At 42.1% G+C, this 26,986-nt stretch overlaps 1 protein-coding gene across 1 annotated transcript in view; it reads right to left on the bottom strand.

Moving 5' to 3' along the window:
- The window catches only part of CPXM2 (carboxypeptidase X, M14 family member 2), a 152,501-nt gene that overhangs the window by 62,447 nt on the left and 63,068 nt on the right, over window positions 1-26,986 (bottom strand). Inside the window, exons 5-6 of the mRNA XM_019556202.1 lie at window positions 1,835-1,919; window positions 713-863 (exon numbers count right to left, since the gene is read on the bottom strand). Of these exons, the coding sequence (XP_019411747.1) occupies window positions 713-863; window positions 1,835-1,919 (236 nt within the window). The remainder of the gene's footprint in view (window positions 1-712; window positions 864-1,834; window positions 1,920-26,986) is intronic.

The raw sequence follows: 26,986 nt of genomic DNA, 5'->3' as shown, positions 1-26,986 counted from the left end.
GTACTTATAGCAATATTCTGCTCAATAATCCCTTTATTGTCCCAGCTCCAGCATAACATTAAATGTCTTATTTTCATAATAATTTAAACTTTCAAAGGACAAAACTTGGGATCCTTTGTGCACTACTATGTATAATGAAAAGTCTAGCATTTAAAAGAATTTCCTTTACTAAATGTCAAGATATGTGACTTCCATAGTCATGAAGTAAATTTGCCCACATTTGACACTTAACAAGGATTATGGTGGATGCTCTATTGCCAGAATTTTAAAAATCTGGATTGGACACGTTTTCTGAAAAGTTATGTTCTAGTGGTCTTGAAGCAGGGATTAATTCAAGGAATAAGAATAAATGTTCATACTGTCCCCTTCTGGCCTTAAAAATCTATGAATGTATGAATATCTATGAACATACAGGTGAATATTTCAGTGTAATTTTAATACCTTCCTGGAACATGTTCATTTAATAAGGTTATATGACTTTGCACCTCATCTGAACACAAGATAAATCCTCATTAGATGACATGTGCAATTTTTCAGATTGTATGCATTTTACTGTTCCAATGAACAGAATGACACTATTTATGCCAGTTAGATTTTACACACTTTATTAAAAAGAGATTTTAAATCAAGTACCAGGATAGGCTTTAAGATTACAACCTAAATATTGTGGTTCTGGCAGTATTTGCCATCTGTACCTAAGAATGATGCTTACCTGGAAGAGGGCAGCCTAAGATTTCCATTCTCATGCAGATGCTCCCTTCTCCGTACCATGATCGAGGGTTTATACGGATATATCGTGCAACAAGGGGTATTGGTAGCACATTGAGCACTGGGACCTCTTTCTCACTGTTTCCTTCAAAAATCTATTTAGGATTAAGCATAAAAAAATGTCAGGTTTAGCTCTTCAAAGGGATCAAGGGAACCTTTGGTTGTAACACCAGGTACACCTCAGAAGTTGGGTTTAGACTGTACCCTAGTAAGACCTTGAGTCATAGGAGAGGGAATCTCCAAAAAGAAATGCTTTTCTGAGTCATGTACAAGTGAGCCAGATTACAGAGGAGGTGGAGCTCATTGCCCATCCCCTCCAGAGCCTTCTTGGACAACACACACCCAAGGACTCGGGGACACCCAGAACATACAATCTTGGATCTTCTCCCAACACAAAGCATGTGATTGTCTGGCCTCCTTACATACATACTGACAATTTAAACCTTTGTATTGATTCCCAAGGTTGATTCAAACTTGCTTACCATGAATTACTGTTGTCTGTGTACCATGCTTTGCCCTAAAATTGAGATGAGGTCAGTGGGACCCTGGCTGAGAATGTCTCTGTTCAAATTCACATATCAAGACAGATCCTCATTTACTGTAAATCAGTGTAGTTTGGTTGATGCCAGGAAATACACACCAGTCGAGGATCTAGCTCCTTGCACCTATAACACAACATGTGCAAGGAGCTGGAGGGATTCCCTCTGCAAAACCAGTGGAAAGCACTCTGTAGAACCAATGTATACAGTACAAGGTGGGACAGAACAAGTGTATGCAGACAATGGGGAGGTCTGGGGGAATATGTACCTCCTTAGATGCTTTGGAGATTCTCTAATATATATAGACAATTGGTTTTATATATATACACACACACACACACACACACACACACACACTATATAATTTTATAACACATTGTATAAATTGTATTGTAAATTGTACACATTGTGTAATTATACACCACAAAGTTTTAATACAACTTGTAAATTCAAAATTCAATGTGTTTTCTTCCCCAAGTATGTTTTATTCAATACTGCTAATGAAGCCCCTTTTTTATGGTACTCACCATATCTCCAGATCCATTTTTGACAGTAATCCAGGTGTGACTGTCATTGCTCACCATTACCCTATAAGATGTCACCCAATCGCTCCTAAACAGAAAGCAATAGGTTACTCTTTTTCTATTTATTCTTTTTCCTCTTGTTATCAAGTTAATGCAAATGTTTTTCAGTGCAATAACACTCACAAAGCTGTGAGTCAGAGGAATCCCACTTTGCAAAGTTATATCAGCAATTGGCTGGTGAACTGACATGCGAATCTGGTTTTGGCATATGAGTTGAAAACCCAGGCAGATGGAAGTAATGGGCACCACCAGAATAACATTTCTGGGTTTCAAAAGGTAGGATTACTCCTCTCCCTTCCTTTTATGCAGAAACATATTCAGCAGTCAGCTTTCTACCTCCCTTGACTAGAGACTTACTTGGAATATCTGCGTAGGTTCCAGAGAATCTCCACTGTCTGAGAACTTTGCTCTCCCAGACAGAGAACATTTATAATTCCTACCATTAATGCAGCAAGAATGAAAAAAGGAAATAAAAACTCTTGGATCACAATCCCATCATATTATGTAAAAGCAGTTACACACTGGGCGCATCTACACATTACACTGTGTCGCCATAGCAATACACTACAGTAATATAGCGTCAGCAGTCACAAACTGTGATGCTGCAGTTACATCGCTGTAGCAACTTGGGCCCTCATTATAGCGTGTTGCTACACTGACTTACCAGCTAATAATAACCATGCATGATGCAGTAGAGGCTATTACTGAGCTGTCATTTAGTACTTTAGTCATTTAGTACTTCCAAAAGTGACAAAGGTGCTGTAGGGACATGTATAGATGTGTCCACTGTGGCTCTTCATATTTTTAGTTGCAGGCTGTTTCCATTTCCTGGCATAATCATGAGGGATGTATGAGTCTTGAAAAGGTTAATTATTCATGAAGGGCCTTGTAAACTGAATGCTGAAGATGAACAAAAACTGGAGAGGATTAGGAACCTTCTAAGCTTGACTGAGGTAGACATCTGATCCTATGGCCAGTCCAGTGTGGGGTAGAACCTGTGCTCCAGTGACTCTCAGCCAGAGTGCTACAGCACCTTGTGATGCCTTGAGATCCTGCCAGAGGTATCATGGGGCACCATGCAAAGTTAACACTGTTAAGTGTGTAAACATGATTCACAAGATAAACCCAGAGATTTCAACTAGGAAGCCATAGTGTTAAAAACATTCAGACCTACTCTAGTCTTTTTGAGTTCTTTGCAACAGACAAATTGTTCCAGTATTTTTCTGTACTCAGAAAATGAGTGAAAACTAAGAGCTGACATTTGATGAGGGGAGCCTTGAATCTATCCAGGGGTGCCTTAAGTCTAAAATGGTTGAGAACCACTGTCCTACTCACTGACTCATCTCTGGGGCCATGACTTTACTTTGGGCCTAAAGGCACAAAGTACTCTTAGCTATTTCCAGGACTATTGATAGGGAGCAAGGGAAGCTGGGTAGCAGAGGGTATTTCACTAGTTTTCTAGTTGCATGATCAAGTACAACTAATGTTCACCCAACTTCTACAAGACTGGAGAGAAATATTTTAAATCTTCTCTTCTACAAGATGGTGATCTGCTAGATAATGCTTAAATGAACCACTACCAGCAAAAAAAATAATAGCGTAACAGCTGCAAAGACTTGCTTGGCTGCAAGCTGAGTGGGTGGGCTATGCCTAAGAACTTTGCAAAAAAGGCGGCAAAAAGTTTGCGGAGGGTTCAATAGTTTTTCCAAAAGGAGGGTATGCTGTGCAAAATTTATAGCTTTTTTTATGAGGATTTGAACTGTAACCTGAGCCCTCATTGCAAACCCTGGACTCTGATTGGCTACTAGGGAGCCATAAAAGCTGAGGGAGGGAAAAGCACCTGGAGAGAGATGCTGCAGGAGAGCTTATACCAGCCTGGAAAAAGCCAGGAGAGCTACACCAGCCTGGATCAGACCCTCTTTCCCATAGGCAGAGGAAATGTTGCTGAGGCTTGCTGGGGAGCAGACTTCAGGACAGATGAAAGCCTCAGTCATCCCAGGAGAAACTGATTCCCCACCCGGGTCGAAGCTGTGCAATCAGGGACACAGGTACCCAGGGAAAGAGTGGGGATGAGTTGGTAAGCTAGCTGGAAGGTGGAAGAAGATGCCTGGTCAGGGACTTGCAGGCAGAAGTCCTCTGTTTGGGCTGGAAAGGTTTGTACTGCAGAGACAGGCCTGCAGAAGGAATCCTCTGTCTGCATGTGGAGGTGCTGGGGGAGACAGACAGTCCAGAGCAGGCTGTGAGAATCCTAAATCTTCATGGGTATATGAGCAGACACTCAACCCCTAGTGTTTGCAGGAGGTGTACTTTTCAGAAACTAAAAAAAAGAAGCCTATTACCTGCAGTGGCTGATCAGAGACTTTTTTTTTTTGCTGAGTTACCAAGAAAGAGCAGAGAGTCCACCATCCTTGGAGCAGCAGAAGCCTCACCTCTGACACCTAGTGGTGGATCATAGTTAAAGCTGTATTGCCATTTATTGTTTTGGGAAGGAGAGTGTGATCAGAGGGAAGTCAACCTGGGTCATGGGGGGTGGGGAACTGTTTTAAAGTGTTATAAACAGTTGAATGTAATCATTGAGGTTGTTTGATGCAAGCGGCACCACCCAGTGTGGTGGACTTATTCATCTATTGTTGCAGTTGTAAATTCTATTCAAATTATTGGTTTTATTATTAACTATATATATATATTTCTTGTTGATTAATCATTTCTTTTCTGTATACAGTTGTGTGTAATAAAGAAATTTATTTGTTTATTGGACATAAAGTAAATTCTTGGGCAGTGAGGGTGAGGGAGACACCTCAGTCAGCAGACCTGCCTGAGGGGGTTCCCAGGGCTACTGGCACACTGAGTATCCAGAATCTGGCATATCACCTGGACTAGTGTGCCAGTGAGGGTTACAATAGGTCCATACCTACTACTGCGCTTATCTTGCTCTTAGTTGTCCAGTAAAGTAACCATCATGACAAAAAACGCAAAACAGAGACAGGCTTATGAAGGTATTTAACTGCTAGAGGTGCAGGTAGGTGTCTTGTGGTATCTATCTACAAAAGTGCCTATTATGCAGGTTAGGTTTCTATATATCCCATTTAAGTCAGTGAAAGGTACCTAGTTGCATTTTAAAAATTGCTTTGTGAATTAACATCTATACCCCTTTGTAAATCTGATCGTTGGTTTGCACTGTGAATCAATATTAAGCTTCCTTAAGAATCAGACTCTACCATTCATAATAATATAAACAGCAAATTTTGCATATTGCCGGGGACACCAGAATTTTTGACACTGTAGAGAAAAGAAGAAAAATGTCCACAATGGAATACTGACTGTAACGTTTGCTAAATAATTGTTAAAAGACAGAGCCTCTATACAGAACACTAAAGTTGCTCTCTCTCAATGCAGCATCTCCAGAGACGGGATTTACTGGAGTATCACTTCTGCGAAGCGCCATGCTGGCGTCTCAAGTCTTTCTGACTGTAAAACGATACAAGATATAACCAGCAACTTCAGAGCTCTACATAAGCACTGTGCGCTTTTAGAAGCAACTTTTTTTCCTTCCCTGGGCTTATATAATAATATGACAATTGTGCTGGAGGATCTCCCTGATCATAAATTTTACAGAGGCAGGTTTACATCCAGCAAAGATGGAAACGGAATTTAGGAGACAGCCACAGTCAAAATGCTAGGAAAAGGGAGAATAAACTTAGAGTGAAAAAGAAAGAAAAACTGAGTTATATTATTTTTAAATCTTGTTATATACACTGATATACATGCAGAGAAATAGAAACAGAGAAAGAGAGAGGGAACAAAAGCAATGGTATTTATTTTTGGTATTTTCTTTGGCCAGTTTTCAGAATCAGGATGACTAATCCAAAAAAAGATTTTGTTACAAACCCAAAAACCATCATTCCTTTTTCTTGCCATTAACTGCAAAGCCTCCCAGAATACATTTACCTGGACTTTGTAAATAAAATTAGTCTGAAAAATAAAATCTCTCCGTACTCATTTGTTCCTTACATAAATGGTTTGGAAAAAAATACATGATTTCATAAACATAGGGCTGGAAGGGACCTCGGAAGATCATCAGGTCCAGTCCCCTGCCCAAGGACAGGAAGTCAGCTAGGGTCAAAAGATCCCAGCAAGATAGGCATCCAAATGTTTCTTGGAAGTGTCCAGAGTAGGTGCTTGCACCACCTTTGGAGGGAGTCTATTCCAGGCTCTGGAAATACAGACACTAAAGAAGTTTTTCCTTATGTCCAACCAAAATGGTCTTCCAGGAGTTTGTGACCTTTGGACCTTGTCTTCCCTTGGGGTGCTCTGGTGAACAGGTGTTCCTCCAGATCTTGATGTACACCAGCTATGTACTTTTAGGCTGCCACCAAATCACTCCTGAGCCTGCACTTCTCTAGGCTGAAGAGTCCCATGGCTCTCAGCCTATCTTCGTAAGATCTGTTTTCCTGATCTCTGATCATGTGCATAGCTCTCCTCTAGACCATCTCAAGCATCTCCGTATACTTTCCAAATTGTGAAGCCCAGAATTGGATGCAGTGCTCCAGCTGTAAGCTCACCAAGACCCAGTACAGTAGGTGGATGACTTCCTGGGTCTTGCTTAAGAAGCATCAATAGATGCAAGCCAGAGTTCTGTTTGCTTCACCAGCTGCGGTATCACATTGGTGGCTCATGTTCATTTTGTGGTCAATCATGACCCCCATGTATCTTTTGGTCATGGTGCTAGCATGTAGCACTGCCCAGCCAATAAGTGTGATGCGGAATGTCCCTCCCCACCCAGGGTGGAGGACCTTGCATTTTTCTGTGTTGAATGCCATCAGGTTTTCATCTGCCCACCTTACAAGCCTATCAAGGTCAGCCTGGATTGCTAGCCTATTGTCAAGTGTGGACACTCTTCCCCACAGTTTGGTGTCATCAGTGAACTTAGCCAGACTGTTCCCAGCCACCTCTCTGCAATTGCAGAGCTGGGGCTGGGAACATACTCTTGCCCCCACTCCACTATCACAGAGTAGGAGCTGGAAGCTCCCTTCTGCCAGGGCAAGCGGACATTGTCTCCACCCAGGCACACAGGGTGGGAGCTTGTTCTCCACCCAGTTCCATGAGCGTGGATCCGGGAGATGCTGGGGGGGACAAGCTCTGCAGCCTGTCCCCCACCCAGATCCATGCTTGCAGCTCCACACTTGCACTTGTTCCCTTCCTAGCTCCATGAGTATGGAGCTGGGGGGATGGGGAAGAGAACAAGCTCCCCCTACCTGTCCCCCACCCAGCTCCACACTTGCAAAGCTGGGCAGGGAACAGGCTTTCCTGCCTCCACCAGCACGGAGCTCCTAGCACCTGGATCCATGGTCACGGTGGCTGAGAGACCCTTATTTCCCAGCAGAGTTTCCACTGGGAGATAAGGGTCTCCCAACCCAAGCCCCACAAGCATGGGGAAGCTCAGACAGGGAAGTAAGAATCTTCCAGCTTGAGCTCTGTGACCATGGAGCCCAGGCTGGGAGATCAGGATCTCCCAGCACCAGTCCCACAGTTGCGGAGCTGGCACTAAGAGATAAGCATCTCCCAGAAGCAGCCTGTAAGGGAGAGGAGGCGGCGGCAGGCCCTGAAGGACCCCACCTAGGCGCAACCAAGCACACCCCATGCACTCCGGCTCGAAACGCGCGGTGGGAACTTACCCTTTGCAGGGGCCCAGAAGAGGGAAGTGCCGGAACGACCTGGACCGATATAAAAGAAGCACCGGAGCCATCCTGGGGAGGGGCAGATCCAGAAGGAGCAGGTGGAGGAGTCGACATTGGCGGGATCGCCCTTCGGCGGATTCGAGCTGCTTGGAGACGCGGCCGAACCTTTTGGGGTAAGAGGTATCCCCCGGCGGGACCTGAAAACACGGGCCGCCAGCCCAGCAGGGCCAAAGATGGCTAGACACCACGGGGAGTGGCTAGGACCCGGCAGGGGTCAGAGACGCTAGAAACTGTAGCAGGGCATACTCACAGAAACAGGAGCCGCTGCCCTGCTTCCTTTTTTTTCTAGTGCGGGCGGAGCAGCCTATTGCAGGGTGGAAGGGGGTTCCCCACCCTCTGGCAGACAGGGAGCACCGGGGAAAGCCAGCTGAGGGTTGAAGTCGGTGACACGCCCAAGGTGACCTTGGCCGTGGCTTTTCCATTGGCTTCATCTTATGTGTCTTTACATTATGGACCAGCCTAACGAATGACCAGTCCAGCTGGACGGTCACACACCTGGTGGATCAGGCGAGGCTGTAGGGGTGGCGGAGCCCTCATTAACTCGGGACCCCAGGTATGAAGGAGTCTCATTTTTGGACTGTATGTGCCGGACCAACTGGACCAATCCGAATCACCATCAAAGTCATGGCAGACAAGACAGACACATACGAATGCCTAACCAGTGGTGAGTCACTCCTTGACGTCCAGTAGGCGGTCCCGAGGCGGGGAGGCGGTACCGACCGCGGTCCCAGATCTATTCCCCGACACAGCCCCAAGGTCACGGAGCTGGTGCTGGAAGAAAAAGGCCTCCCAGCCCCCACTCCCTGATCAAGGAGGCAGAGCAGGATCTGGGAGATAAGGATGTCTCAGCCCCACTCCCCAATAGTGATATGGGCACAGGAGGTTTGGAGCTCCCTCTCACTGAGGCAGGGGGACATAGACCCCACCCGGGCTCCTGTGGCAGAGCCTGACCAGCAGCAGGCAGCTTCTGGAGGCAGGGAGCTATTTCCTGCCCCCTGCTGGACTGCTGACCAGAAGCAAACTTTGCTCCCTTTCAGGCATCTACATGAGTGGTACGGTGATGTTACTAATGCCAAATGAATTTGCTACTTGCACTTTTAGGTAGCAAATTTACTCACATTAGGGAAGTTTACTTCCAAGTAAGCATGCACATATATAGACGCACATGGTTACTTCACAGTAAACCATACAATGCAACGTTAAGCGTCTCATGTAGATATGCCCAGTGGTAACAGATAACAGGATTCTCAGATGTTTTGTGCCAAAGAAGTGCACGTGTGTGAGTGCCGTAATAGGGCTAGAGTTAGGTGAAGCTGAAGAACAGAACGGGTTTAATTGACACGTTCTATCCAGATCTCACAACTGGTGGCAAGGTTCTTGCCATATTCATTGTATGCTATAGGCTATGACACTGTCCAGTATACAGTCCTATTGCGTGTTCTCAATAAAAGGTGTTGTACCATACCTGCTTGAGAACTCATTTAATTTGTTCCCTCTCTTCTGAGGAAGAGTCAAAATGACTTCAGTGCTGCAGGGTGGATGAGATACAGAGTGCACTCTTCCCTGTTTGCCATGAGAAATTCTGCAACAGCCAGAAGGACTCCTAAAAAAAGCACTGGGCAGCATCTCTGCTTCACCTTGGTGACCTGGCTATAGTACAATTCAACTCATAAACTGAATTCGCCACTGGGCCTGAGATCTGAAGGCAATAGCTATTTCTGTAGCACTCGGTGTCAAAATGTCTCATGCCACTTTACAAAGGACGTATAAACATTTAAGAACAAAACTTTCCAAGGAAACCAGAAAACAATTTGGAAAATGTTCCAGCAGGCAAGTTTAGGTGGCTTTAGGTCTGTGAGAAAAAAAAAAAAAAACATGCTGAGAGGGTCTGCTGAATGGATTCTGCAACTATCTGAATCTAGCATAATCCTGTACTATATAAAAATCACAAGGGTGTATTTGCCTTGTAAGCACATGGAAACATAATATATGAAAGTTTCCTATATCAGCATGAAGAAAATACTGAATTTATTATTCAGGTATTTTTATGTGCAGGACAAGCAGTAGAAACATTATTGTAGACAGTGTGCTTTTAAAAGGCTTAAAAAGTTATTTTATTATATCTAGTACACACTGTTCTGACACAAATATGAGCTTAAGTGCAGCTTGCATGTGTCCCTCTCAAACCAAAATGTAAAATTTCAGCCATGAAAGAAAAAGACCTGCAGATCACAAGAAAGTTGGGGCAGTTAAGATTCACTTTCATTCAGGTGTTTCCTAGTAGCATTATGTTTCCTTTTAGTCACTTCTGTCAGACAGTTCTGTCTCTGCAGCATAATATATCCACAAAAGGCAAAAAAAAAAATCAGTGTTTGTTGTGCAGATTTTATAATCTTTGTGTAGGTTTTCCTTCCAAGTATACTTGATGTGACAGATATTATTTCGCTCATTATTCAGGTTTTGTCTGTTGTATTCATTAACCACATGTTGATATGCCCCCAGTCATCCCTCGTACCTGATCACCTCATGATCTTTAATATAGCTATTACACTTATAGTTTCACTGCAGTATAGGGAAATGTTATTGTCCCCATTTTACAGATGGGAAAAATAAATACAGAGTGATTAACTGAGTTGCCTAGGCCATGCAAGAAAGCTAATGGAAAGCATGGAGTTAACACAAATCTTTCACAGTTCATACTACTTTCCTAACCAACTTTCTGCTCTTTAAGCATTACATTTTCATACAGTTTTCACCCTCAACTTATTGATCACATCATAATGTGATGCCACAGGCCCAGAGATGTATCCTCCCTCTTTGCTCCAATCCAATATTAAGTTGCCTATTTTCCTTTAAAAATATTCTATTTCTTTTCCCTCCTCAGTCCAACGTTCTTATCACTTCTCACCTTATAGTTTCTTTTTTTTCTCTTTTTCAGGCTCAGCCTCTTTTTAATTATTCTCTAACCCAGGGGTCAACAACCCCTGGCACATGTGCCAAGCATGGCACACAAGGCCATTTTGCTCAGCATACCACCACCAGCCCGGGCTCTAAGCAGCTGCTGCCAGCCACGGAGCCCAGGCTGCTCTCAGCAGGCACCTGGGATGCTGCAAGCCCTGCTGGGAGCAGACTGGCCTCCGTGGGCCGGCCGCAGCTGGAAGGCTGTGAACAGCTGTTCTGGGCTGCAGCATGTCGGCACTCCGGCACCTTCCAAGGTAGACATTGTGTTTTTTTCGGCACTCCAGCCAAAAAATGTTGCCTACCCCTGCTCTAACCTGTCTTCTCCCTAGCAGATCAATAAACACATCATCATGCAATATTAACTAATATTGTGAATGGCATGTGAGAAAATGGCACATAAACAGGTTCCGTATGGTTATCTGCCAGATTTAAAGCATGTCTGTGGGTGTATAGAAAGCCTTGTGCTTTGCAAAAGTCCCCCAAAATCTCTCCCCCTACATATACTGCTTTTCAAGCAAGAGCATATGCATGCAATATTTGCATGCAAGTCTTCAATAATCAACAGCTAAACAAGGAACAAGTAAAACTAAATCTCATGATCTCATCCCACTTGCTAGCGGACGTTTACCTACATCATCAGATCAGCACACAATTTCAACACAACAATGATTCACAGGTTCTGTTTAGAAGAGACACAAGACTGCAGCAGCAGAGATGTTGGAGATTAGATTGCCATGCATTGAGACAGTTCAGATTAACACTGTCTACAATATCCCTGGCTCCAGCTGATCAAATTATTTTTACACTGTCATGATAATCAGATGTAAGAACATTATAACGCACCATAAATGAACGGAAAATATAATGGGCAGATTACTGGCGCGCAGCCCTTATTATAGCCTACATTTTCAGTCAGGGACACTTGAAACAAAGAAATCCTGGCATGAAAAGAAAACCACCCAGATTTTAAGCAAAGCTGAAATTTTCCAATCCCCTTCATGCTATTAATGCTCTTAAAAAAATCTATAGCTAGATGACAGAAGCGGCATGTTGGAATTTAAATGAATTTTTGCATCAAAAGGGAATTTGTAGTCTGAAGCAATTATAAAATGAAAAGAAGTGTTAATATTAAACACCCACTATCCAACTGCTTCTAACTGTAAGTAAAATTAAAAAAATAAAACACTCATGTTAACCACATATCAGCCAGCAAGTAACCCACATTTATATGTGTTTTGTATATTTGTTTTATAAAAACACAAATACACATGTGTGCATGTGTGTGTAAACCAGTACGTAGGTGTGCCTGGGTATATTTAAATCATGCAGCATGTAAAGTAGAATTATTTTTTAACAATTCAAATGTTTAAATATTTGACTTTTAATATAAGTTCCATTTGACCCAAATGAATAACCTACGTTTAGGAGAAATTCATTTCTTTAGAGATCCCATGTAAAAGAACCCAGGGCCAGACTTTCATGTTTTCAACATATTTTGAAAGGGTTGAGTACCTGCATAAAGATCAATTTAAAGGTTAGTTTTGAAGATCATCAGTGATCAGCATTTAGCTGTTCCCAAAGAGCTCTTCTAGTCATTTTTCCAAAATAATATGATCCCCAATGTGCTCAACTCTTTTTCAAAATCTGGTCCGGGTTGTTGGTGCCCCATTCTTTTGAAAATCTGATTCTTAGATTTAGCAGGATTAAAATTCACCATTTCCTCACTGCAGAGAAGAGTCTTTCATTCACCCAACCGCCCAGACAACCTGATGCCCAAATATACCCAACATTCCTGATGATGCTATAATAATAAATAATAGTAAGTATTGTTATTACTATTGTTCATTATTTCTGTTACCAGAGCACCTAGAACCAGAGTCCCATTGTCCTAGTTCTCAACATGCAACACAGGCAGTTCCGTCCTACAAATTTTACATTAATCTCTATTGAATTTCATTTCTGTAGACAACAAAATGAAATTCAACAAGTACAATTTTAAGCTGCTGAACTTAAGAAGTAAAACCAAGTGCAGGCATATGGAATGGGGCTAGACAAAGTACTGCTGATAAAAGGTTTGGGGATTATGGTGGATCACAACTCAGCACGACTCTGCAATGTGATACAATTACAAAAAACAGCAAAAACAATTCTGGGCGGTGCTAAAAAAAGGATTCAGTGCACGGCATGGGCAGTTGGTAGTACCACTCGACTCAGGGGTGCCAGGCACCAACTTTTAAGAAGGATGTAGAGAAACTTGAGAGGATGCAAAAGGTGACTAATAAAGACAATGTAAGGGCTGGAATGCTAGATGAGAAAAGGTTGAGGGAAGTAGGTGTGTTTAGTCTGCAGAAAAAGAAATTAATGGGCGATGTGATAGCAGTTTTCAAATATTTGAAAGGCTGCCATAAAGAAGAAGGAGAACAACTGTTCTCCATTCCCACAAGGGCAGGAATGAGACAAATGGGTTTCAACCATAGTGAAAGCAGATTTGAATCAGAGCTTAAGAAAAACTGCCTCAGCAGTAGGACGATGGAGCAAGCTGCCTAGAAAGTTGTGAGACCTCCTTCATTGGAGGTGTTCAAAAAGGAGCTGGATAAGCATCACTCTGTGATGATTAAGGAATACTGCCTCTTGCAGCTCTGATTGGGGTTGAGCTAGATAGCCTTGAAGTTCCTTTCAAACTTATGATTCCTTGTTTCTGCTCAATCTGAGGACACCTATGATTTATAGGCTGGTCTGCACAAAAATCTACATTGAAATTCCCTTGTTCTGTGAAGTACTTTTAACCAAATTTCCTCTTTGCCAAACTTGGATAATAAGCAAAAATTTTTAGTTCATTTTTTCTCCATTTTAAAAAAAAATCATTACTTAATTGTCTGTTGTGCCTGAGAATGGGGTAAATTGTCCTACACTTCTCATGTATCCATAAGAAATTAGTCTAAACAAACTTATGGCTACACTTTGAATAATCTCTCATCTGTTGGCATGCAAGTATTAGAAATGCATCTGCAAAGTCCACTGATGAGGGACGTAAATGCTAATCTCTCTGTGTACAGGTGGTAGATCAGCGTTTCTCAACCCATAGGTCATGACCCAAAAGTGGGTCGCAAGGACAGATGAAAGGGTTGTGAACAAACTTTAAAAATGGATTATCCTTTAAGGAGAGAAACATGGGAAGCCATGGCTTTTCCCCTGCAGGCTGGCAGAGCTCCAGCCTGCCAGGGGTTGCTTGGAGGACCCTCCATGCCCCACCCCCCAACTGGCCCCACATGCCCACCCCCTGCCCCACACACTGTGGGGCTGGGGGCAGGGGGTTGGGAGCAAGGAGCACTGTGTCAGGACTTGCCATCGATGCTTACAAATGGGTCCTGGTCCAAAAAAAGGTTGAGAACCACTGTGTTAGGTCATTTAAAGTATGTGTGTAAGTGTCTGTACCCACAAAGTGCAGAGTCAAGTACAGCTGAGCTCAATTTAGTTCATGCAAAATAGACACTAGCCTTTGAAAAAGGCAAGTCCAATCTACAAATATAAATATGTGTAACAAGCATCTGTCTTGTTCATTATGTATCAAACGTCATGAAGTCACTTCTGCTCGAGCAAGTTATAAAGAAGAGCAGAATGCACAGGCTTTTAATCAAAGACTTGAATAACAAGATCTGTTTGTCACTATATGACCTCTGACCATGAAGCTGAATTTCATTTCTCACGGGCGTTTTATGTATTCCTGTTTCTAAATGTGTCATTTTCAGTGTTTAATGTAAAAAATCCCGAAGAACTCAGTCAGACATCATAACCTTACTCCCCTGTATTGATTCAGTAGGGCAGCACTGGCAGATTCCTATGGCGCATTGTTTTAATATATCCTGTCACCCACAGTGTCTACAAGAACGTTCTGTTCATTTGAAGTTCCGTTTCATTCTCCCCACCTAGACTTTGCAAATTCAGATAGAGAATAACAATTGTGTATTCTCTGACAAGGGTCATCTGATGATGCACTGTTCACCAATGATGCTGAAAAATACTCCTGAGTCCCAGAAACCTGATACGTGACATTTACAAGCACAAGCTGATGCAACTTCAATTGTCTCCATCAATCGAACCACTTGCCATGTAAATACTATTCCTGCAGAGGCACAGCTATCTAGACTTGTCACCACCTGGAAGTCCTGAAGAGGGAGTGATTAACAATGACAGGCACTAATTAAAATGGCCTGCCAAGATGAGTCATGTATCAAATTTCCTCACAGGTTACAAAGACCTAGGAGGGATACTAATATAGTGACAAAACTGAAATTAAATAAATAAAGGGCATTCCAAGTTTAAGCTGTCAGAGGCAGATTGTCTTTCTTCCTCTACCCAAAGTATAACAACTTCAAAGACATGAGATGGCCCTACTAAGATAGTATGAAATAAGATGAATTATCCATGCCAGAGTCAATGCAAAGTATTCTTTATTGAGAAAAGTAGTCACTGACATCAATATGAGACTATTCATAAATGTGTAAATATACTGGAATATTTGGTTGCGTCTATGCACTGAATTCAGACTTATTTTTAGACATTTCCAGGGAAATCCCATCAGGCATAAAGGATCACCAGAACTAATACAGTTTCCGTAGAGTTGGAACAGGTTTTGCAGTGAGAACTTAACAACTCCAGGGAAGCCATGAGAAGCTCAACAGTTATGCCACTGAGTGGAAGTCAGGGTAAATAGTAGTTTGTACCGATATGATTTTTTTCGCCTTATGTGTCAGTGCATAGCAGCCATTAATTTTATTGCAACATTTGAATAAAACACAGGAGACATTTCCTATGAATTTGTTGAAGTTATATTGAAGCATACTGGTAGCCTCCTTATGAGTGTAAGATTTTTATTTAAAAATGAATATACTAACCACTGGTCTTGGGAAAGAGCGAGCATTTATAACCTAGTTCCAAGTTACATTGTTGTTGTTTGTGTTTTGGAAACAATATTATAGTATCATGTAACTACTGCCTTTTTGTTTTGCTTTTTTTTTCTAAACATGGCAGAAAACTGGTTTCTTAGATATTTTTAGCGGTACTGCTGGCAAGTGGAATGGTCACCGCTGTACCTACTGTATCTGTATGCTGATCTGATTTGACTGAAAACAGACCCTGCACCTATTGTCCAGCGTTGCTGCTCATTACATCCTAGTCACTAGCATATTGCTAAGGGTATCACAGTAAGTCTCTGTTACTTTTTAAGGCAAAATTTTGGCCTTGCTTCATATGGCTGCTCAGCATGGGAGGGAGAAAGGAGCCTGCTCTCATCTACCCATCACAAGAACTCTGTCCTTAACAGCAACCTTTGTGCTCTCGGTATGTTATTCTCCCACAACAATTTATCAAAAATAATGTGAGCAGAGGTGGGGACTAGCAGAATCCATGGGACAGGCAACAGAGCTGGCTGATCAATGAGGGGAATGTACCTCATCTCTTAAAAATGCAAGTCACAAATTACTCTCCTCCTCAGTGGAAAAATGTGGTGCTCACAGAGTCATCATGTCCACTCAGGGACCTGACAAGCTGTAATGCCTCTTTCAAATAGGCAATACCCCAGAGGCATAACATGACCTTAAATGTTTTAATTGCTATGACTACTATTGATTATTTTCCCAAAATACAATTAAGCCATTTTGACTCCATTAAAACAAAATAGCCAGCAGACTTTTTTTCTTCTGCTGTCCAATGCATAGCAATTTTAAAAAGTGGAATGACAAGCCCTGTGGAAAAATAGCCTTTTCAAGTAAAATAACTCATCATTAAATATAGCATTTGTCCTATAGTAATGAATCCATACCATGTTCAGCTATTATTTTGAAATGTAGTTCATTTGTTCTCAGTGCTGCTTGCACACATGACAAATTCCTCATGACTCTCCAGAAGAGATATCAAAAATACTATCCTTCCCCCTTCTCATCGACACCTTGAAAAGCCAGACTAAGCGGCAGATCTCAAGCATCCTGAGAGAGAGCCAAACACACATGCTTTGCTCTACGGCTGTTCTGACAGAGAAACGAGGTCTAGCTAGCAATTTTTCCATGCAGACCACTTATTAAGCACTGCACAGCAATATGCTGCATATTTGTATCTATTTGCATTAGCTATAGGAAAGAATAGGTTTCTGTTCTGTATATTCCAAGGGAAACAAAGCTTACTGAATTACTTCTGACCTATTAAATGATGTACTGTAGGACCCCATAGTGCAAACAGCAGGATTGTCCTTGAGCTGAGGTAGAGTCCTACACTTTTGAGGCATGATAATCTCAAAGGCAGGACTAGGACTTTTGAGCACACTAAGTGAGGGCAGTTTTGCTGAGCACTTACCTCTTCACACAGGGGCTGATGCAGCTCCTGCAGTGACCCAGGTTCCCCGAGAGCTGCCACTGATGCCCCCTTTAAATAAGCAGCTGGGGCTGGTGCCCTGCTTGCCCACCCCAGTTACACTACCAGATAATCTAATTTTATTTCTTTCTGTGACATGTGACAGTCAATGTACCATACAGGTGTCTACCAGTTTGCTAAAATGAAAAACCAGATACTTTGTACTTCTGCAGCTTCTTTTCCTGGAATCAATCTTTGTCTGAAACTCTTTGCCCTTCCATGGAAATGAAAAATTACTATTTAAAAAAAAATCATGGCAAGACAATTCCACCTTCAGATACATACACAAACTCTCTGTCAATGCCAATGATGCTGTATGGCTGTAGCAGAGAGGACATGTGGTCCAGTAACATGTAGAGTTGTGTACTTTGGTCTTTTATACTCAATTATTGTGTACTTTTATAGGTAGGACATTTTCTATTCCTGTGGCTGAGTTATCATCAGAAAAACAAGTGAAACAATCTAGTTTAATCAGAAAAAAAATCATGTTCTGAACCTACTAATGAGAACTATTCATGCTCACAGAGGGCAGAAAATACCCCTTTGTACTCAAGCTATAAAATAAAGGAAAGGGGGTGTTAAATTCTGCTCCAACTTCACCACTGTAAATTTTACCACCAACCTCAATAGGTAACATACTTGACCTCACATAAATGATTGCAATTTTAAAATACAGTGACATTATCATGTATGTGTCAGATTGCCCGTGACTTTACCAGGAAAGCAGGCTGGATAATGAGGTACAGGAAAGCAGACACAAAAATACCAGCACAAATTTTGAAAATGAGGGCAACTTTCCATTTGCTGTTTTGATTCATCTTTAAAGCCACCACCATAACGGGAAGGTTGTCAAATCACAGCTAAGATTAAATACAGATTTACAATAGTGTAACTGGGGGCAAACAGGACACCAGCCCCAGGGGCCAGCTATGAGACGGCACCAGAGTCCCCTCCCCAAAGTCTTTACCATGGCAGGGGCAGCCCTATGGTGCCCATCCAATGGAGCCAGGCAATGCAGCCCCACACCCAGCAGTACAATGGGTGCAGAGGCCAAGTGGAGTGATGCTCCATCAGGGAGTTTTTCTTACAGAAGGCACAGCCCTGCACCCAACAGCATATCTGGGAGTGGAGAAAGCAAATGGAAAGCAAAACTGCCCCAGCAACAGTTCCCAGGGAGTCCACACCATGGGATTGCAGCTACCAGGCTCTCTGTCATTTCTGCTGCTACCCAGGCCCTTGGCACAGGGAAAACAGCATTGGGTACAACAGCAGCAGTGGCAACAGTGCCCTTCCCCTCTTCCCTTGACTCCTCCATCCCCTACCAGTAGCTGGCTTTCCAACTCACCTACCCACCCTTGCCCTAGGTGCTGAATCTCTAGGTGCTGAATGTGCCCATTACAGCTCTGCAGATTTACCTTGAAATATGCACTGAGCCAATGTATATGCTTTCATTTACCTTGATATTGTAACATACGAGCCTACTGTTATTCCTCTGGAAACCAATGGCAAGACACCAGCTGACTTCAATGAGAGCAAAATTAAACTCAAAGTCATTTTTTCTGGATCTATATTACTGTTCTTCAAAAGTCAGGAAAGTCATTCGGAAAGAGTGATATAGTGGGTTCCATTCCGACTCTTTCTCCTTCATGTATTTCCAGTTCACATTGTGGCCTTTGGTCACTCTACAGTTAGGGGAAGTCTGGCACTGTAGCGCCCCAGGAGGGGGTGTGCATCAGACAGACATAATTCTTTCCAGAGCTCCGTGGTGTGCAAGGGCTGTACACACTTTTATACACAGTACTGCACTGGAACTGGCTCTTCCCACCAGCCAATCAACTCCAATGACAAATGTGACTGATGTAGTGCTACAGTGCTACTTCCTTCCACTTCCATTTGGAGTACCAGAAGGAAGCAGCCTTTTCCCTAGAAGGTTACAAAGGAAATATGTTCTTGCACCATGGGCTGAGCAAACAGCAACAAGTCGGGGTTAAGAGTTGGGGCCCTGCTTTGATCTAATCATCACCACATAAGAAGGACTTGAAGGGGTAAGGTCTGACAAATCATGCATTCAGAAAAAGAGGTGAGTTCAGACAACAGGAAGTTGTAATTCATGGCAGGACTTGTAGCAACAGAAGATGTCATTTATAGATGCTCCCTAACTACAGAGAGTGAGGGAGTTGGTAATTTGCAGGTGGCCCTTCAGTTAAATAGCTGTGAGATAGTTAGAGAGAGAACAAGGGTCTGCAGAGGTTGCTTACTGCTCCACAAACAAAGCTGATTGTTTAATTCTTCTCATCCATGTTTATCTGTGCTTATTAAACCTGGTAATACAACAGCACCTTTTTCATATCCAAAATATCTGTCATTCTCACATGCTTTAAGAGCAAAATCACCAAAGTTAAGAAAAACACTTTGGCTAAGCTTGTGTTTCTTGTTTTCCTGCTATATTGTTCTTGAAGGAATTAAACAAGAGGGTTTAGAATCTCTAGAGTCTTTGTAAGAAATTGGGAGCCACTGGAGGTATCAGGAAATAGCCTGAGGTCCTGTTGAAACTAGACAGTAGTGTTCTAGGTCTCAGGGAAGGGCATCAGATAAGAGGTCTGAGCCTAGGAGCTCATAGTAGAGTCCCACAGCAGGAAGTAGTGACTAGACTCCAAAATTTTTTGTAGAAATATTTTTCAACTTAAAAATACTGTTTTTGTTGAAATCAGAATGTTTAAAAAAATTATCTATTTTGATGAATGCTCCTAGAAGAAAACAAATTGAAAACAAAGGTGGGGTGATTTTTTTTTTAACTGGAAAACTCTGGTATTTGGTTTGAAAATTCAAAATTGCATTTGGATTTTCATTTGATTTTATTATATAATTCGATTACTATTAATAATACTGTATATGCTTGAAAAAATAAGCATTGTTATCTTCTTTAAAGCACCATTTATCCTCTCTGTGATGTTATAAAATAACCTGACACTTTGTGTTAGTATTCAGCACACTTTGTGGATGTTTAGATATGTTTTTCTTCCTACTACCAAAGATGGTGCTGAATTATTGAAAAATGGTTTGAATAGTGAGAAACAAGCTCCCTAAAGTGTTTATGTAGTTGCCAAGTTATTAGCAGCGATTCCAATTTACTTTCCTTCTGCCTGGAAAGTGCATATTTTAACAGACTTTTAGGTAATATTTCTAAATATACTGCATATAATTTTAAATGATGTTTAAATGTGATTGAAATGTTTATAAAAATGTGTAGTTCAAAAACCCATAAAGGTAACTTACCAGTTCAATGCGGGGGCGGGGTAGTCATTATTTGCTATATATTGCCCCAAGAACAGCTGCAAACTCCTTGTGTGCCAAGGAACCAGTGCAATCCATTTGAAAGAAGGGGACTTTACAACCCTTTCTAAAAGGTTGTATTACCCTCATCTTGTGCATGAAGGCAGGCAAAACAGCTTTACAAAGATTTGTGGCTAATGTCTTTCTGTTAATCATCTGGTATTCATACTGAAACAATCAGGCACATCCACTACTCTAGGATATCTGTAGTCATATTCTCAGAAAGCAATAAGGGACTGACCTCTATCTACTGTCAAGCTAGTACTGTGGACAGATCTCAACCCATAGTTGTGACCCTCCCAGATTTCACACCTCTATGATGTAATACCAGAAAGCAGCCCAGGTTTCTCTCCAATTAGGCCCTGCATTGCTGCATGAACTTCTGCAAAAATTCTGACAAATGTGAATTATAATTGGACGTTGGAATGATAAACAAAGTAGCTTTCACATGGTTTGATTCCCTAAACAGCTATGTAAGTCCATGCTTATTTCAACAGTGAAGAAAAAGGACTCATTAAAATCCAGACATTTTCTTCCAGAGCTCAAATTTTCTTTTCTTAAAAGGGTTCAAGGCCACATGACTTCCATGGAAATCACACCCATGGAACAAAGTACAGAATTTGGCATACAGAGTTGAAATGATTTTTTTCCCCTTATGAAAAAAACAGGAATGACTGAATGAAATAAGTATTTGGTGCTGACATATGTCCGGGCCTTTTTCTCTGCTTTTCTGCTGTGTTCACGTTGGAGCTGACAGAACAGCTCACTAGCAATCTCACAAACTGAAACTACAGAAGGAATACCTGAGGATGAGCACTTCGTATTGCTAGCAACTGCTGTGGGAGCAATAGGGAGGAGAGGTGACATTTATAATCAGCTTCTGGAGCTCCTCTTCTCCTTTCCTAGGTGCTGTCTCTTCTTTTTATTCCCTTCCTCACTTGTGTTCTTTTTCTTCCATTTGTTTTTTCACTCATTTCCCTTTCCACCTTCAGTTTTCCTTCCCTTAGCCTATCTTGTTACTTAACAGAACAGAAATAGCCCTCCTTGCTGTAATGACAACAGTGACTTTGGAGTGGGAACCACAAATATCAAAGCCTGTCCATAAGGGGAGGGAGAGGAGAAGGATCGTGGACAACAAAGACACAGCTGGTGCCATGTGAACAGAGCCAGTCACTTATGTATATGTATAGTTGTTAAAAATTAAAGGGACTAAAGTTAATATGGGAACATGCATTACAAATATTATACTTTTTACATTTGTCATTCTTTTCTACCTTCATTTCCTTTCATTTGAGTCAGATTCTGTCACTCTTTCACAGGTGATTTGGTCCTCACTTCATTGCTTCTTTACAGGCTTGATTTTGTTTCTCTGGATGCAAACAGAAGTGACAATTTTTGCCTGCCCTGGTCCCAGAAAGCAGTCTACAGCTGTGACAAAACAGAAGTGAACAACTGCAGACTGCTTTAAAGGGCCCCCAATCCTGTGAAAATCTGAACCCTCATTGCATGACATTTCAGATGACACACTCCTAAATTAAGCATGTTCTGTAACTTGTGCCTTCAGAGCTCCCAGGCTGTTGCTGTTTCAGAAGGGGAGGAGGCAAAGGGAGCAGAGGGAGTTTGCTCTGGGGTTTAATCAGCCCATGCTGGAGGGTGGGTCGGGTGGATTGGAAAAATAAAAAGAAACTTGAAACACCCAAGTAACAAAAGGAAAGAGATGAAGGGAAATGGAAGGGATGGGGAAAAAATCTGAGGAAAGGAAGAAAAGAGGAACCAGCAAGGTTTGAGGAAAAAATGTGAGGATTTAAAGACAGGTCCAGAAATAAGGAATTAAAGAGTTTTGGGGTGCAGAAAGAAGAGCAGCTCCCTGTTACTACTCACAGGGTGCCTAAACACATGTATAGAAGCTGTGCCAACATACTGTAACTGCAGCACATAAGAGCAGACTCAATTAATCGATTCAGCAGACTAATCAAGTCTGCTGAAGAGAAGCAATTACCACACTCCAGCAGACTGCAATCCTTGGGAGGCCTCCAATCCATTCACTCCACCCTCCAGCGCCAGCTGGGGAACCCCAAGAATGAGCTTCCTCTGATCCCTTCCCCCTCTCCCATTCTGAAAACAGTGTCCAGGATGGGAGGAGGGAGTGGCGTTGCTGCGGGTCCACTATGGAGACTGGGCTGTGGGCCCGCAGCAAGCAGCTGGCATCCCCAACCCTTAGACCCAACAGCAAACTTCTGTGTAGTCCAGGGGTCCGTTGCAACTCAGAGCACTGTGGGTGTTTATACTTCCTGCAAAGCCCTATGCGTGTTTATACACGTGCTTCGGGAGTCAGGCGTGCTTTAATTAGAGCAGCTCCAAAAGTCGCTCTAGCTAAAGCGCCAGGAGCAACTCACGAATCAGTGTCCCAAACTGAAAAATGGCAGCGGGGTGTCCCCGCCACCATTTATCAGTGCAGGAACATTGATACACATGACACTGGAGTCTACCGGAGCGTCGTAATTGCTACTCTTCTGCAGACTTGATTAATCGAGTCTGCTCCAACATGCTGTAATTACAGCTCATCAGTGCAGCTTCAATACATGTGTTTAGGCACCCTGTGAGTAGCAACAGGGAGCTGCTCTTCTGTCTGCACCCAAGAATTCTTTACTCCCTTATTTCTGGAACAGTCTTTAAATCCTCACGTTTTGTCCTTAAACGTTGTTGGTTCTTCATCTCTTCCTTTCCTCAGATTTTTTCTGTCCTTTCCATTTCCCTTCATCTCTTTCCTTTTGTTACTTGGGTGTTTCAAGTTTCTCCTTTTTTTTTTCCAAGACAGTCTTTATTATTATTTCAGACATCATTGCATTGGCTTGACTGGGAGCAAGGCCTCCATCCTGGTCAGTGCATGCAGGGAATTTGTACTAGGGTAGGATACTTCAGACAGATGACTGGTTCAACTAAAAGTACTGATATTGATAGTGATGAAAGGAAATGAAACGTGATGATATAATATGTAGGATCAACCAAGACTTTTTTGTAGTCTCTCAGCAAGTATGTGTGTCCCAGCATGCTCTTCACTTAGTTTATTATGGGTGCTAATACTGCCTCCAGGCTGAAACCAGTCTCCGTGAACTAAGAGGTCTCTATCCCCAGGAACTGTTTCTGCACACTGGATCATCAGTCAGTCCCAGCCACAGAAGCCACTGCTTAGTACAATAGATAATCAGTGTTTTCTCTTATACAACATTAATACTAGGACCACTGGTCATACTGTTATTTCATGCATGTTCCAGCTCTGCAGTAAGTAATAAAAATCCTTGTATTGCAGTATGCCATGGAGTATGGATGCCCTCTACATACACTTGCTGCAGCCTTCCCCTGTAACCCTACACATAATAGTCTTTAAATAGAAGACAGGAATCCAGGGAGATAGAATAGGCAAACTCTAGACTGAAGTTTTGCAGTAAAGCACAGAGAATAGCTGTACAGTTAAAACTTGATTTTCTTCACCTAATAAAGTTCCTTGTTCAGAGTTAAAAGAAAATAACTCCTGCAGTGATTTTTTTATCATTGTCATATAACAGCCTATACCCTAACCTATTTGGCATTTCCACTATGCTTAGAGCTTAGCATTTCTGTGTAGAAGAGAGGTCCATCACTGGCCCCAGTTCCCACAACACAAACCACTATCAAACCTTATTATGACCCATCACTCGATTCAGCTGCAGCTTCCCCTGGACTGACTAGGGAGAGTTGTACATCTGGTGTTTTCATTTTTTTCCTCATTGGCAAATTTGCCAAGGCTTGAAAAAAAGAAGTGTCCCGCTGGCGCTCAAACTTGGTTAGGTTATTCCTTAAACACAGCTTAGCTCAGCAAATGGGGTATTTTCTGGCTCTCACAGGTCTCATAAAATGGTTTGCCAACAAGTATTTTTATTTGCTATTTAAGGAATATTCTTGTTACATTTTTATTAAAGATGGGCCACAGTGACAGCCACTGTGTGGCAACTGGCTACAAAGGGGTTATACTAACCACTATCTATCCTATGAGCTGTTAGGTGCCTATAACAGGCCCTTCCACCCACTAATACTCATGGAAAAGCTGACCTTTCATAACTCAGAGTCATGACATTACCCAAAGTACTCACAACTAGGCCTGATATATACCCCACGGTATAGATCTATACCTCTGATGGCTTCTTTGTAGCGGCTGCTGTCTGCTGCCAGAACTTTTGCTAGACATTTAAGGAAGAAGACAAGCCCTAAAAGTGCTTCTTTTCTGAACTCTAGCATCTGCTTCAACCACTATCCCTGCACACCTACTTTATTCACCGGAGCTGCGCTCACCACCACTCTTTTTATCCACTTACAATCTCTCACTCCACCTCTTAGCCATCATACCATTTCACTGTTCTCACCCTTGCTTGCCTGATAAAACAAAAGGGGAAGAAAAGAAAGCAGCCACGTTCCAACAATAAAAATAAAATCAAGAACACATCATATCCAGAGAAACCTTGAACTAGTTCAGCTTTTGGATAAACTTACATTCTGTATCACACATACTCATCCTTATAAAAGGCTTAAACCATCGCTTTTCATTGTGCTCTTCTGAAAACCTCTTGTGCTCAAACTAAACAGGACTACTTCAGAATCTCAAATTAATTATCTACTCTATAAACACTGACACCCTGTATCTTAGAGAGGCTGCCAGTGAGAGCTAAACATCCCCCACTGTATACATTATCATTTGCCCCCTAGAGTTTTAAATTTACACTTTGTCACCTCCAATAAATTAATCAGTCTTCAAAAACTTGACATTAAATCTTCACTCTTAAACTAGGCCAAGAAATGAGATATAAAGAGCAGGGCTTAACAAAAATCACAGAGGACAGCAAAATGCAAGCTTTTAATATTTGCATGTATACCACCTATACAGCCCCACAAAAATAAAAACAATTTATCAATAATTAAAAACACTGGATCTCAAAAAGCTGCAAACAGATGGAGAAGCATAAACAATAAAACAAATAATAAAAGTGTTAGTAAATTTAAACATAAATCTGAAAAAAAATAAGCTTTTTGATATTTTTTTGAAAATGGAGAGAGATGGAATGAGCTGCTTTCAAAGGGAAAACAGTCCCAATACCGGCTGCTTCAGCTAAAGCTCAGTTGCCTACTAACTTCCAGCAGAATCCTTAACTTGCTGGTGGTGACTACAGAAGCCATCAGCTAGAGGTACAATACAGGTCTGATCCTGTCCCCGTGGCAGGCAATTAAGAATCTTCCATTTCAGCAGATCAGCATCAGGGTCCAAGGGTCACTTGAAAATGTGCATCCTAGTCGCAAAATACCACATTGTAAGCCTGACAACAGCAGCTGAGTCAGACATTGGGCAGGGTCCATAAGGCTCCCTGAGCCCTTCCATAGCCACCCCTTTGGGGGTATGAATGGCAGAACATCTGTAGAGCCTTTCCACTACCATATCTCCCCACCCAGCTCTGTCTGCCAGAGCCGCACTGCCAGAAAGGATGCCTGACAGACCGGCTCTGCACCAGCCCAATGCACTCTCCCTGTATGATCCCTTCAGAGCTGTTTCTGCTCCTGTTTCCATGCAAAAGTGCTCTCAACAGTGGTGAATGAGGAGTTTGGATTTATGGATTCATCTTCCTGCTCCAGTCACTGAGAGTTTTACCCATTAACTCTTAAAGGGGGCAAGTTTGTGCATCTAGCTCAGAGATTTTAAAAATAAATAGTGTGTTAAATGTAAGGAGAGCATCAAGCCCTGCTCCAAGCCTCATAATAAATGTACCTAAAAATAGAAACATGACAAGACAAGGAAGTGCTGTTCTAGGATAGATGATATCTGGTACAGGGGAAACTTAAATTACAACTACAGGAGATATATGAATCTTTGCTACAATAACATATTTACTCAAATAGACGATGACTCTGATTATAAGACAACCAACCAATAATCAGATTCTATACATGGAAAAAGTATACATTTGTTATAATTTTCCAGGTACAAAATCTAATTATTTGAGGTTTGCCTTGAATTTGTTCCCAGCCCACTGCTACAGCAGGGAAAATAAATCTGGGAGGGTCCAATAGCCCTTTGTTTTCTGTTTCTCCCCAACTTTTTTTCACTGGCAGCCCCTTCCCTATACTGTCAGACCCTACTCTCCCTAAGCAAATGGAACCGAGGAATACATTTGAAAATAATAACTTCGAAATTAAACATGGCTGTAGCAATTTTCATATAATACCCATACACTTAGTTCATCCAGAATTGATATGTGTTACTTTTTTTTCTGCAAGATTTAATGTATGTGTTTCATAAAACCACTTCTGAACAGTGTTTTGGAACCTACTTATGTTTAGTATAAACTATGCACTGTATTAATCCAAAGCCAAAATGCTCATGATTTACCACATAGTTCACTAAGTTGGGCCCCACCAGAGTCAACAGCATTTCAAGTCATGAGTCCTGAGATCCTCCAAAAATTTATATGCAGATGAGTTGCAGAGCAATCTGGTCTGGCTTCACCTTGTGGAGGGCAGGGCCACACTAATCATATGTGCTAGGCTGGCACACATCCAGGAGGGGCCAGCAGGGGACTGCATGCTTAGGGGCAACCAACACGGGTTCATCAGTGGCAGGTCCTGTCAGACCAAC

The sequence above is a fragment of the Crocodylus porosus genome, unplaced genomic scaffold (genome assembly GCF_001723895.1).
Source record: "Crocodylus porosus isolate Cpor-Errol unplaced genomic scaffold, CroPor_comp1, whole genome shotgun sequence".
NCBI lineage: Eukaryota > Metazoa > Chordata > Crocodylia > Crocodylidae > Crocodylus > Crocodylus porosus.
Note: the sequence above shows the minus strand (reverse complement) of the source record. Positions and strands in the feature narration are given on the sequence as shown.